A 13257-nucleotide genomic window follows, 5' to 3' on the forward strand; every position below is an offset into this window, starting at 1 on the left:
CACTTCTTCAATAGAGACATAAATGGTAAAAATGTTTATCAAGAACAATTTATTAACTCATTCACAATTGAAAAACTTACGTTGACTGCCATTGACGTCTATAGACGTCAATTACGTTTTTCAATGGGAGGGGCTAGAATACAACCTCGGGCAGCTTGTCAGTGAATATCAGACTTGCATTCATGGTATGTAATGACAAAATCGACCTGCAAGGAGGTGCAGGGTTTGCGCACGTAAGGGATTGCGCAGTGAGACAAAAATGTGGTGCAAGTCTTGTTGTGTGCCCTTGCATCCCGGAAAGTGTTATAATGATTACCACACAAAAGTGAATTATTCATTGTGAATAAATGTTTCACTATGTACATTTTATTTTTTCATATATTTGTGAATAAATTGTTTTGATAAAACATAACCTTTCTCAGTGTTATTTCTGTTTTATAGAAGTGAAAAACTATTTTATATGTTAGAGGTGTCACAAAGCAAGAAATATTAGTGTCAAAGGCACTTTTCTGCTTGAAATGTATTTTTCACAAAAAGCTCGTTTTCTCCCTTTTTTTGGTCAAAACAGGCATTTTTGGTGGAACCCACCTCTCTTCTACAGCTGATTACTAAAGAATGGAAAATGGTAGAAACAAGCTTTTTTTTTTGGATGAAAGAAGGGAGTCTGTTCTTCATTTTGGTAGGTTCAGCGTTTATATGATCATAACACACAGTTTTCTGTGGCTCTTCAAAAATGAGTAAAAATGCTCAAAAACCCTGGCAGTGGGGAGTTACCTGATTTGAAAATGGCTGGCAGTGAATGAGTTAATGAAAAGCAGGAATAACGTTGATAAACATTTGGATTCATAGCAGTATTATTTGTGTGGTAGTTCCTGACTGTGACCACTGGAGGGCAGTGAACTCTCATCACAATCTACAGTCAACAAGACAAAAACACCACAGAGCAGTTTCTGTTCAAACACGCCTGTTCATCATCAAACACTTTGCATTAAAATTATTTATTATGCTGTAAGCCACGATATGATAATAAAAGAGTTTAATCACAAAGTAAATCGAACAGAGGAAATTCAGACGATGATGTTTCAGGAGCAACTATCACATCACCTGATCTGTAAACAGTGACGACATCACCAAATCAGACAAAGGATTAGAAAAACATCAGTAGCTCTTCTAGCAGGTTTTATCTGAATAATAACATCACATTTGTTCCTGTATTGATGTGATGAGAAGAAATGAGACCTGCTGAGGCCTCTGATACATTTATCAGCTATAGTAGGATAATGGCTCAAATGTGCAGCTGCAACATGATTTGGTTCCAATATATTTATATTTAATCATTTCAATTAATTTCAATTGAACTTTTTTAAGTTTCATTCATCTTTTACTTTTAGATTCACACTGATGTGTTCAGCCTAAAGCTCTTTCAAACACCCTCTGAGCATCATCAGCGAGCTTATCAAGGATCAATTTCAGAATTTTGTAAGTTGTGGTGAAAGAGAGACCCGCTGATACTAGACTTCCAATAAATGGAATCCAATTGAATACTTCCTCTGCTGCAATTAATGCAGCTACGGCCCCAAGTTGGGCTATCACCTTCAGGAGGAGCCCTGTAGTTATTTTTGCTGCAGCCAGTGGTGAAATGATGACATCACACAGAACAGCGTATGGCACACCTGTTCTGTCAGAAAGTCTCTTCAGAGACGGGACATCGAGACCAAATGCAAAAACATAATCTGTGACAACACCAACCAGCAAAACAGCATCAACAGCAATAGAAAGACCAGGAACTGGAACAGCTGCTACAGCTGCAGACAGAGTAGCCCAGTATTTTATTCTGGACTTCAGAGCTTGTTTCTTCTTCCTGATGATCTCTGGGTTGAAGTTGGGCATGGCTCGCAGCAGAGCATCTCTCTTGTGTGCAGGAAGGTCTCTGTCTAAGGTCTCATGTAAGAGAGAGAAGTTGTACAGGTGGAGCTCAAAGCTGGACACCAGGAAGACCTGTGGAGACTCGATGCCTTGTGTCTGAAGACCTGCGTCACAGAAGAAACACACAGTGTGAAGATTAAGTATGAAATAATAAATGATCTAAAACTAGGCTTTCTCATGCAGGATTCATTAACTCCTCTGACTCCACAGAGTTATAAAGGATTATAGTTTAGTTGTGTACAGTTTAGAATAATCTTGGATCATATCTGCTGCTGTTTGTCACGGGAATGATTAGAGTGTTTTTTAATGTAAGATTATTATGAAGAGAAACTGCAGCCCAGCGAGTCTGAACAATACCAAACAAACATCGAGTTAGAGATTAACAGCAGCAGGCAGCTGTTCTTCAAGAAACATCAAACAACTAAAGTATAATGTTTGTTGATGGAGACAAAAACTGGAGATAAAACTGATTATATGTTTATACATTGTTGACCCAATAAATGAATTTGATTGGATTGATAATTTTACCTTGTCAGTCAAAAATGAACAAATAAATTAAAAATCTGTTCTCATCCTAAATTTTGGTATCAACCTGAAAGAGGCAGTAGCAGCTTAATGAGTGATCAGTGTTATAAAGTTCAGCTGTCCAATAAAAGCCTGACCTCTCCAGCAGCTGCAGGAGGACAGATCTAAATAACTTTATACACTTGAAACATCAAATAAAGTTCATACAGCTTCTCTCAGTGATCACTGATAATCAAATTAATTTGTAATTTTTCTGAGTATGCGATGATGCAAACAATAGAAAATAAAGGTTATTACATTCACACACAGCCACAAAGTGAACATTTTTAAAGAACACATCCAGAAATTAATCTCACACTGGGATAAATGATCACTGAACACTCACCTTTAATGCAGTATTCTCTGATTTTTGTCAGAGCCTTGCCTTCATTGAAGTCTCTCTTTCTTCTCTCAGCTCGCATATTGTTGTCAATCTTTGATCGAACAAAGTAGAACTTTTTCTTCATCCCCTGAATCTCCTGAGCGAGTTTCACATCGTTTTCTGTGAAGCGAGTGTCTGAGATGATGATGAAGAAGTCAAACTTCTCAAATCCAACAAGCTCCAGGTACTTATCAGCTGGAAACCTGGTGGTGCCGATCCCAGGAAGATCCCACAAAGTAACATTGGGATACTTTGGATGGGGGTACGGTGTGACCTCTGAGGTGGTTTCTGTAACACCAGTAGGAGCAGCTCTCTCATCATCATCGGACAGGTCCCTGAGGGCGTTAACAAAGGTGGATTTACCAGCCCCTGATTCTCCTGTGATGGCGATATTTAGTCTGATGTTTTTCTCCTTCATCATTAACTCAGTGATCTTTGCAGCAGCTGCTGGTCGGTCATTCTTCAGCAGAGCTTCATTAATTTCTTCTTTAACTAATGCAAATCCAAACTCGTCATCTGTGCTTGTACTTAAAGCCTGAAACAGTAAAGGGGACAAAATGTACTTTTGTGATTTGGGAGGCATGAAATGTAACTATGTATGATCTAACATCATAACACACAACTGGCCTAAAATTCCACAATTAAATAATTACACAAACAAAAATAAAATACCTCAAATATAAGCTGGAGCCAAATTATGGAGATTCATAATTAATTTCTTAATATTTAGTCTTTTTCTGTCTCAGAGGACTGAAATATTTTTATTGGATTGAAATGGGCTTAAGATAAATCTGTGGTTGACATTTTCATCTCTGAATTGAAAAGTTAAAAAACAAAATGTTTGTTAGGCTGGAAAGAAAATGATCCCAGCTCAGACCAGCACACAGATTTCAGTGTGTAAAAACAGTCTGAATTGAGATGCTGTGTGAAGTTACAGGAAATGTTTGAAACCTAAAACTATGATGCCTGTCACAGTTGGGATTTAAAGCAGCAGCCAATGATCTGATCAGTGTGTTTTCACACAGGCCACAGTTACAGTCATGAGAAACACATTTTCTCAGTTCTCCTTCCTCAGGATTTACTAAGGTAAGCAGCAGCCAGGTACTGCTAACTGATCAACAGGACAATGATCCTAAACACAGCAGCAATACAATCTTACCTTGAAAGCTTCTTTCTTCTTGCTGATGATCTCCAGGTTGAAACTGGGTGTAGCAAACAGCAGAGCAACTCTCTTGAGTTCAGGGAGCTCTCTCTCTAAGGTCTCTTGTAAGAGAGAGAAGTCGTACATGCTGAGATCAAAGCTGGACACTAGGAAGACCTGTGGAGACTCGATGCCCAGTCCTCTGACTCCTGTGTCACAGAAGGAAAACATGTTGTGACGATCACAAAAAGAAAATATAAAATGCTAGCTGTTCTTATTATTAGTTACAAAGAATTATCAGTTGATTCAGCTTCAGTTTCCTGCAACCCTGTGGAATAGCACTGTGAGTTTCAGGTTATTGTTTTGTCACAACATGCTGTTTGAATTCAGTCATTCTGTTTCCTTCAAACAGGTGTTTTAAGATGAATTAATGAGATTTCATTAATTAATGTTATATTTGGTCACCGCAGCTCTGCCTATGAGCACAGAAGCCCCACCCACCTCCTATTCCAACATTCTGTTAATGAGGGGCAACCAATCAGAGCAAAGAGGTTGGAAGTGGCCTTAAAAGGGAAGGCCCCAAAACAGCTTATTTCAGGCAACAAGAAAAAGTCTACAATCCCACGAAGGCTAATGTGTGATTTTTCAGGGGAGACTGAGGGAATAGAGGGGGTCTGACAACAGTAATATATGAACTCAAAGATGACGTCAGTGCAGAAGAACCTTATTAGACTATGTGCATCTTAGCATGTGCTACTTCCGGTGGGAAAACTCCTGCAGGGCGTGTCGTTTCCGGTGTGATATTCTTGTCTTGTTTACGGTCGGGTTTTCCCAAAAAGTCAACCAAATCGATGAATCAAGCGGCGATTTACATTTCTCAAGATGTCTTGGGCATTTACCGAGTATATCTGTAGATGATGTTCCTCAACTTGTCAATATTTTTCCCTCGCGCCTCCGAACAAAAGTCAGTATTTGTATACAGCGGTCCCTCGTTTATTGCGGGTGTTATGTTCTAAAAATAACCAGCAATAGGTGAAATCAAGTAGCCAATTTTATTTTATTTTTTTACAATTATTTTAGATGGTTTAAGGCTGTAAAACCCGTCGCTACACACTTTATACACTTTTCTCAGACAGGAATAAACAGTTTCACACTTTTCTCTCTTGTTTAACCCTTAGATGCACATGTGGGGTCAAAAATGACCCCATGGGTTGTTTTTCTTCAAAATCTTTAAAATGAAAAGTGTTAGGTGAGGCTGTGTGCAGTCAGGAATAGGACCCAAGGTGCAGACTCCGGAGACAGACGTGAACTCAAAAAGGCTTTAATGCTGAACGCAACATGACATAACTAGAAAAACTCAAAATAAACGGTAGATCACGACACGGACACAGAGAAACACAGGGCTTAAATACACAGAGGGAGCAATCAGGGAATGAGTAACAGGAGGGAAACACAGCTGGGACAAATCAGAACTGACGAGACCAAAGAAGCGTAAACTGAACACACTGAGAAAAGACAGAGACCTTCAAAGTAAAACAGGAAACACATAACACAGACTGAACAAAGACACAGCCTCACATGTAGGCACTACAGAGGGAACAGAGACGTGGGACCAGGGCAGACACAAACACTGAGTGGACACGGGGATATAGGAACTAAGGATACACATAGACGCGAACTAGACAAGGGGATGCAGGTGATAGGGGAGACAGAGCAACTAAAGAAGACAGAGACATAAACCATGAGACAGAACTCAAAGAAACCAAAAAACTAGAAAATATGAATAATATCATACACTCAAAAACCCTGGGTCAACGACCCAGGCATCCTAACAGAAAAGTTGTAATATATTCATATTCCAGGTATTCCTCATAAAATATGTTTGTAATACAATGCTATTTGCATTTTTATTTATCTTTTCATTAATTTAAAGAAAATGCAGTTTTTGTATCACTACCCCACTCTTCCACAAGTGGGGTCAAAAATGACCCTAAGCAGATCCCATGGAATCTTCTATGAAATCTTCATTCTTAGCAACTCTGACTGACCCACTTACACTTCTAAAGGATCAGGAATTAATTTTTACACAGTAACATATATGATTTATAGTCAGGGCTGCACATAAGTGGTCTGCAGGTGCGCATTCGCTGTCAAAATAAAAGTATTCCCAGAAATTCTGAGAATATGCGCTTCTTTTGCGGTGGAGGAACACCAAAGTAATTGCTTACGGAGCTTGCTTCTTCAATATCTTTAAGAGTTCTGAACAAATGTCTGTCCTCCTCCAGAACATCTTATGTACGCAAATGAGCGTTCCAACTTCTTATCTGGTGGGTGTCTTTTATTTTGACAGCGAATGCACACCTGCGGACCATTTATGTGCAGCCCTGTTTATAGTTTCCTGTGCATTTCAAACTTTGTACTTTCTGATGTTTTTTTTTTTAATAGCTAAAGTAACATGGCTGCTATGAGGCCAGCAAGGATCCCTGTGGCCCTACAAATGATCCAGGACGGATGGGATGAAGAGCCCATCGGAGGCATTGACTCGGACATCGGACATCTCAGATATAGGGGACCCAGACTATTGTCCCCCCCACTGAACAAGGCCAGTCAGACACAAAGGAGTCCTCCGATGAGTCCTCTGAAGAGAAAATGGATATTGAGTCTAACAGAATGAGCCCCTCTTACTGCTCTAGCCACAATATTCTGAATTAGTCGGCCAGGGCTTGCACCTGGGTTTAGTACTGTCTCCCCAATAGATGCATGGAAGATGTTCATGTCTGATAATATAATAGAAGAGGTGCTGTCATACACAAACATGGAGGCACAAGGAGTAGCCACAGACAGGGGAAAAGAGTGGAAAAATGTAATCAAACATAAGCTGGCCTTCATTTGATTGACCATTCTTGCAGGAAGTGAGAAGAACTGGGATGTACCAGTCGGTGTGCTTTTTGGGAGTCCTCTGCATAACCCATTGTACAAGGCCACTATGTAAATTCAAAGATTTAAAGATATTCGCCCGTCTTGCACTTTGATGACAAGAGGACCAGAGCCTACCGACTGAAAACAAACGACGTGGCAGCTTTCTGCTACATATGGGGCCTGTTCCTGGTCAACTGCAGGCAGAAATTCATGCATAGTGATTGTGTTACAGTGGATGAACAACTTGTGCCTTTCAGAGGGAAGACCCAGTTTTTGCAGTATATGCCGAGCAAGCTTACAAAAGTGATATACGTGATACAAAAACTCCAATTTCTTAAAATTAATGAAAAAATAAATAAAAATGCAAAGGGCCTCATGTCACAAACATGTTTTATGAGGAATGCCTCAAATATGAAAATATTACAACTCTTCGTTTTAAAGATTTTGAAGAATAACAACCGAGTTTACAGCAAAATGCATTGATTTTATTTGGGGTCATTTTTGACCCCACTCGTGGAAGAGTGTAGGTATTGGTAGGTTGTGCATCCAAGGGTTAAACTCTCAAAGTTCTAACCTTCGTAAAAAAATATAATAAAATAACACATACATATAGGATCTTGGGGGTGGGCACGCTACACGTCATCCAGATGACCATCAGGGTGTACTCACCCCTGGCGTCGTTGCCCACCTCTCAATTTTAAATACACGTAGACATTGAGGGCTATCAGGAGGGACTATGTGCTTAACTGATGCTCTCTGGCAGGTAGCTCCCTGCCCTCCTGGGTTTTAAATGCACCTTAGAACACACATGCATCAACACTACATATGAGCGGGCGGAGGGAGGTTTGGAGTCTTCACACACCCCCGGTCTCTGTTGCCTGTTGGGACGGGGGGGTGGGGGTGGGGTGGGGGGGCTGGGAGAAGGAGCTGGCCGTCCAATTGGGGTCTGGAACGTGGGGCCTCCCTGCTGCTGCGGAGTCGGGGCAGTCTGCTTCACTCCACCCAAGGGTAACACTACCTGGGTCTGGGTGCAGTTTCCCCCTCCAAGGGCAAGGGTACCTAGACCCGGGGCTTAGAGTACGCTTGGGGAGTGTGATTGTGTGTACAGCGTCTCTTTATGTCTGTCTCCACGTTGGTTGAGTGTGGAGTAAGTGCATATGAGAGCATGAGGGTGAGAATGGATGTTTGTGTCTGTGTGTGCCTGTATGTCTGTGTCTATATGTCAGGTTGGGTATCAGACGCCACCTCTCTGGGGACATCTCAGGCCCTCCAAGGTATGGAGGCCTATCCCCCCCCACCACCACTTCCCCTGCTGGTGGCGGACTCCCTCAGACATCGGTGCGTTGGTGGTTCTTTGTGTCCGGGGATGGGTGTCCAGGTACACACCGGCTCACTCCTTGGTGGCTGCTTGTCGGGTCCTGGAGCCTGGGGCTCGCTCGGGCCACTCTGGAGGTGGGGTGCCCCCGGCCTCTCGGCCTGGGGCTCGGTCACTCAGGCACAGCTGGCTGCCGGCGGAGCTCACGGGCGCGTCACTGCAACTCCCCCTGGCTTCTGCTCCGCGGCTGCTGAGTGAGCCCTCATCTGGGGCTCTCCTCAGCTCTTTCTGGGATAGTGGCGCGGCTGCCCCTCTGTTGGTCTTCCTTGGTCTCTTGTGTTCTGGGGGCCTCTGGATGTCTGGAGTTTTGATCTCTTCCATACCTGCTTCATGCCCTGGAGGACGGGGCTGTGGCCCCCCCACACTCCCTAGCAGATCGTTACATGAAGGAACCTTTTAAATACAAACGCGCTCACAGGTGTACACACGGGTGCTTACACACACAATCTACACCCTTTTTGGCTCCTACCTCAAAGCACACTGTGTTCTGTTGATCTTATGTGCTGCACAATAATGTTTAATATTTAGTATTTACTGTTATATTCCCATATATCATTGTGATGTTGTTTATTCTATTACTCTTGTTCTCTTCTGCTTGTTTTCTCATTTTTCTTTCTCAACAGGTGATCCAGGTGATCGATAGATGGATATTTTGTCTGTTTGTTTTTTTGTTTTTTGCCCTTTATCCTTGTCCCTCTTCCCCGCTGTTTTTCTTTCCCTCTTTCTTTCTCCCTTTTCTTTTCCCCAGTCAAGTCTGTCCCGTGTTCAGCAAATGAAAATAAAATAAACAAAAAAAGCAAAGGTGAATCAAATGGACCAATACGGCAAGGCTGGGATTGGTCCATCTTTCTTCGCCTTTAGACAATAATTCTGATGGCAAAAGAACCAAACGGGACAGGCAAAAAAAAAAAAAAAAAAAAAGCACGCAAAATTGCACTAAAAGAATCCGTGAAACAGTGAGGCTGCAAAAGGTGATCAGCGTTATAGCGAGGGACCACTGTAATTGTAAAGATAAGTCACAACACACCCTTTGTGAATACTAATATATAGAGACCCTTACCTGTAATCATTCATGTATGTTTTAATATCCTGTGGCTTTTTTTCACGGTTTTTTGACATGCTGTGTAGGTGTGTACTGATATCGACATAACGGGGAAACATCTGTCTTTGACTATTGTTCACCTGTAGTGTGAATGCTGGACATTTGCCTGTTTAAATCATAAGAACTGTCACTATACAGAGATGTGCTTCTGCTGCAGTGATGCAGTTCTGCTTGTGTTGAGTGATGTAAACAAATTTGGATATCACACTTCAAGGTACAGAAGCAGTACATCCTCCAGCCACACAGTTAGTGTTCAGTATAATAAAACTTCCTCAAAGCAGATTTAAATTATTTTATTGTCCAGTTGCAGCTGAAACTAACACCATCATTAAATCCAGAAACTGACCTCAGGTACAAATCACACAGGTCTGCAACCAAAAAACTAAAGAGAAATTTGGGTTGTTACTTCTAGAGTTTTACTCACTGAAACCGGGAAAAATATTTAAAAAATTCCATCTTATCAGGTTTTCTTGCAAAATGCATTTAGTTTTTATTAAACGTAAAAATTTGTCATGGTCCCCGTGCCTGCCCAGCCGGCCTCACAAGGCTACACTTGTGTTTTTGCTTTCTCTCTCTCTCCCCTACCTCTCTGCCTGGGCGGAGCTCACAGCTGGCTCCTGCCCTTGGCTCACACAGCTGTTGGCGATCAGCTGATTACCCATCTACTATTTGAGGCTGGGCCACAGATCCCCTCATCGCTGGATGATTGTGCTTCTGACGTTAGTCTTTCCTTCCAGCTCCCGTGGTCTTATACCTTTACGCCCTACCTTCGTGATTTGTGAGTGATTTCTCCCCTTCTTGTTCCAGTTTATCTTCCCGGACCTGTGACCTCCCCGTGGTACGAACGTGTGTGAATCGGATGAGAGGACGTGAGCGAGCGTGTGAGAGAGAGAGCCTTCCCCTAATCCCCTGGAACCCTGAATTTCCCCCGTCACTGTATATATTATTGCACTGGTGTGTAAATAAATCGTGTTCTGAGACGTCAACCTGCTCTGCGCTTGAGTCCCTGCTTTCAGTTTGTGACAAAATTTCCCTTTTTAAACTGAAATCTGGCATCCTATACCTGAGTCAAAAAAACATCCAATAATGATTTCATACATTAATTAATGCAAAATGCAAATAGAAATTGGGGGGGGGGGGTTGTTGTGTTTGGCGGTATGAAGAAATCAGATGATCATGTCCCAAAAGGTTTATTCTGTTCACAGCCAAAGGTAATGGATCTCAGAACACTTATGCATAATTAATTGTAATAAAACATTGATTTTTTTCATCGCTGTTGTGCTTTTTTTAATGTAAGCTCCTCATGTTTTGAAGAGAAACTGTACGTGATGGAGGGACATGGAGATCATTTTTTGATTTAGCACCATAAAAAACATAACATTTAACAAAAATATCTCATGCAGCTGAAATTTTTTTCAGACCTGTGTTATTTTGCATCTGAACGAGGTCGCTCACCTTGAATGCAGTCGTCGCTGATTTTTGTCAGAGTGTCCTCTTCACTGAAGTTTCTCTTTTTTCTCTCAGCATTTATATCGTCATCAATCTTTGAGCGAACAAAGTAGAACTTTTTCTCCATCTTCTGAATCTCCTGAGCGAGTTTCACATCATTCTCGTTGAACCGAACAGCTGAGATGATGATGAAGAAGTCAAACTTCTCAAATCCAACACGTTCCAGGTACGTGTCAGATGGAAAATTTGTGGTACCAACTCCAGGAAGATCCCAGAATTTAACATTGGGATAGTTTGGATGGAAGTATTCTTTAACCTCCATGGTGCATTCTGTAACACCAGTAGGAGCAGCTCCCTCGTCGTCATCACTCACACCTCTGAAGGCATTAACAAAGGTGGATTTGCCAGAACCAGTTTTCCCAGTGATGGCGATATTCAGTGTGATGCGGTCCATCCCCAGTGGCTCCTTGACTGTTCCAGCAGCTGTTGGTTTGTCATGGAGTTGTAGAGCTTTAATTTCTTTTGTAGCTGATTTACAGTCAGTTTGAACAGCCATCCTGATCCTCGATAACTGCAGTAAGAGAGATGTTGAAAGTTATTACACAACTGGGAAAATAATAATACCTAATTTTTTTTTCAGTTAACATACAAAACTGTATGATGTCAAGACCATTTCAGTGCATTGAAATTGTCTTAAAACATTTCAAGGCACTGAAAATTTTAAGTTCTTAAAAATTCCTGGCAGGTCTACTGCCATAATATCCGAGGAGTAGAGCTGGGCGATAGAACGATAACGATATGTATTGCGAAACAACTTTTTCTCGATAGAAAAATGAAACTATTGCGATAGACATCTCTCTCTCTCTCTCTTCCTCTCTTAAAAAAGCCGAACCAATCACAGCCGCAGCGTCACGTCACATGACTTGTTACGTACAGCACAAGTGCCAAGCCGCACATGTGTACTGTATTTGTTTGGGAAGCAGCCAGCTGCCGTGCCGGCCGGGTAATGGAGGCGGGTAATGAGTGTGCCGACTAGAGAAAAATCAACCGAGAGCGTGACCGAAGGTTACCGAAGAGAAAACAGATGATGGTTCCAATGCCGGAGAGATTGTCGAAAGGAAGGCCATAGAAGTTGCATAGTGTGGAGGTATTTTGGCTATTTGAAGTCTTACAAAAAACAGAGTAGCGCGCACTGTAAATTGTGCCAAAAGCATGTTCCCACAAAGTCACAAACCTTTTTGATCACCTGAAGCAGTGCCACCCACTAGAGCACGCTCAATCTCTGACTGAAAGTGCTTTCGTCATCGAAAACAACCAGGGGAATCCCTGCGAAGCAGCAACAGTCAATTGAGTCGGCTTTCTCCAGCATCTTACCATATGACAAAAAAGCTAAGAGACAGCGACATAACGAATGCCATAGCCTACTGTCTTGCTAAAGACATGCTACCAATAAACACGGTCGAAAATGAAGGATTCAAGCAGCTAATTAAGGTACTGGATCCTTGTTACAAACTCCATGGACGTAAACATTTCTCTCAGACAGCGCTTCCAAAGCTATATAGAGAGTGCCATGAGGCTGTTGAGAAGGAGCTACAAACTGTGTCGTTCTTCGCTACTACATCCGACATGTGGTCAAGTCACACGTCAGAAACTTACCTTAGCCTTACTGCCCACTATATCGACCAAGACTGGAATCTCTACGTCTCTTAGCTTTTTTGTCATATGGGCTGCCTTTTGTGTAGTTTGCAATATTTGCCTTTATTCATCTGAAATTGAAGTCTCAGACTGAAGTTCCTTAAGTACATCTACCCTGTTGAACTTATTATGGGAAATAAATATTGAAATCAAAACAAGCTGCTGATTATTTCACATTTTACTTGTGAGCAACGGCACATTTAAATCTTACAAATATAGTTATTTGGCATATAACGATATATATATATATATATATATTATAATTCAGATCATTCATCAGTACATTTACATATTTTTATATCTATAAAAAGAAAGCTGACACTTGTGAGACTTTATCAAAGGGGTGAGCATCACAGCAGAGGCCTTTGTGTCAAAGTAGCTGAAGATAAAACAGAAAAATGTGAAGATGATTTTCCTGGTCTGGGATTTTATACAAATATTCTGCAGTAGATCAAAAACGAAAGAAAACCATTAATCAACACATGAACATGACCTGATGCTGCTGAAGTGAAGCAGAGCAAAGTTACAGAGGTTTGATTAGAGACACAGCTGAGAGTTTTGCAATTTTGCATAATTTTAAAAAGTTTAAATTTGTTCAGTATTGAACAGCAGAAATGAGGCTTTCTTTCCGGAAGTAAGTAAAAGGGAAAAAAAAACAGCGTCCGACAGCGCTGTAAACAACGGTAGACTTGTGCATAACAAGC

General features: G+C 41.5%; 1 protein-coding gene across 2 annotated transcripts in view; it reads right to left on the reverse strand.

Moving 5' to 3' along the window:
• Positions 1–947: 947 nt before the first annotated feature.
• LOC309695846 (interferon-inducible GTPase 5-like) overlaps positions 948–13257 on the reverse strand; it is a 28142-nt gene continuing 15832 nt past the window's right edge. For both annotated transcript variants that reach the window (XM_082516790.1, XM_082516791.1), the window contains exons 2-5: positions 10865–11429; positions 4032–4222; positions 2837–3407; positions 948–2030 (exon numbers count right to left, since the gene is read on the reverse strand). In XM_082516790.1, coding sequence (XP_082372916.1) covers positions 1408–2030; positions 2837–3407; positions 4032–4222; positions 10865–11414 — 1935 coding nt within the window. In that variant the 5' untranslated portion in view covers positions 11415–11429 and the 3' untranslated portion in view covers positions 948–1407. The remainder of the gene's footprint in view (positions 2031–2836; positions 3408–4031; positions 4223–10864; positions 11430–13257) is intronic.

This window comes from Aulonocara stuartgranti, assembly GCF_965226115.1.
Source record: "Aulonocara stuartgranti genome assembly, chromosome: 19".
Classification (NCBI taxonomy): Eukaryota; Metazoa; Chordata; class Actinopteri; order Cichliformes; family Cichlidae; genus Aulonocara; species Aulonocara stuartgranti.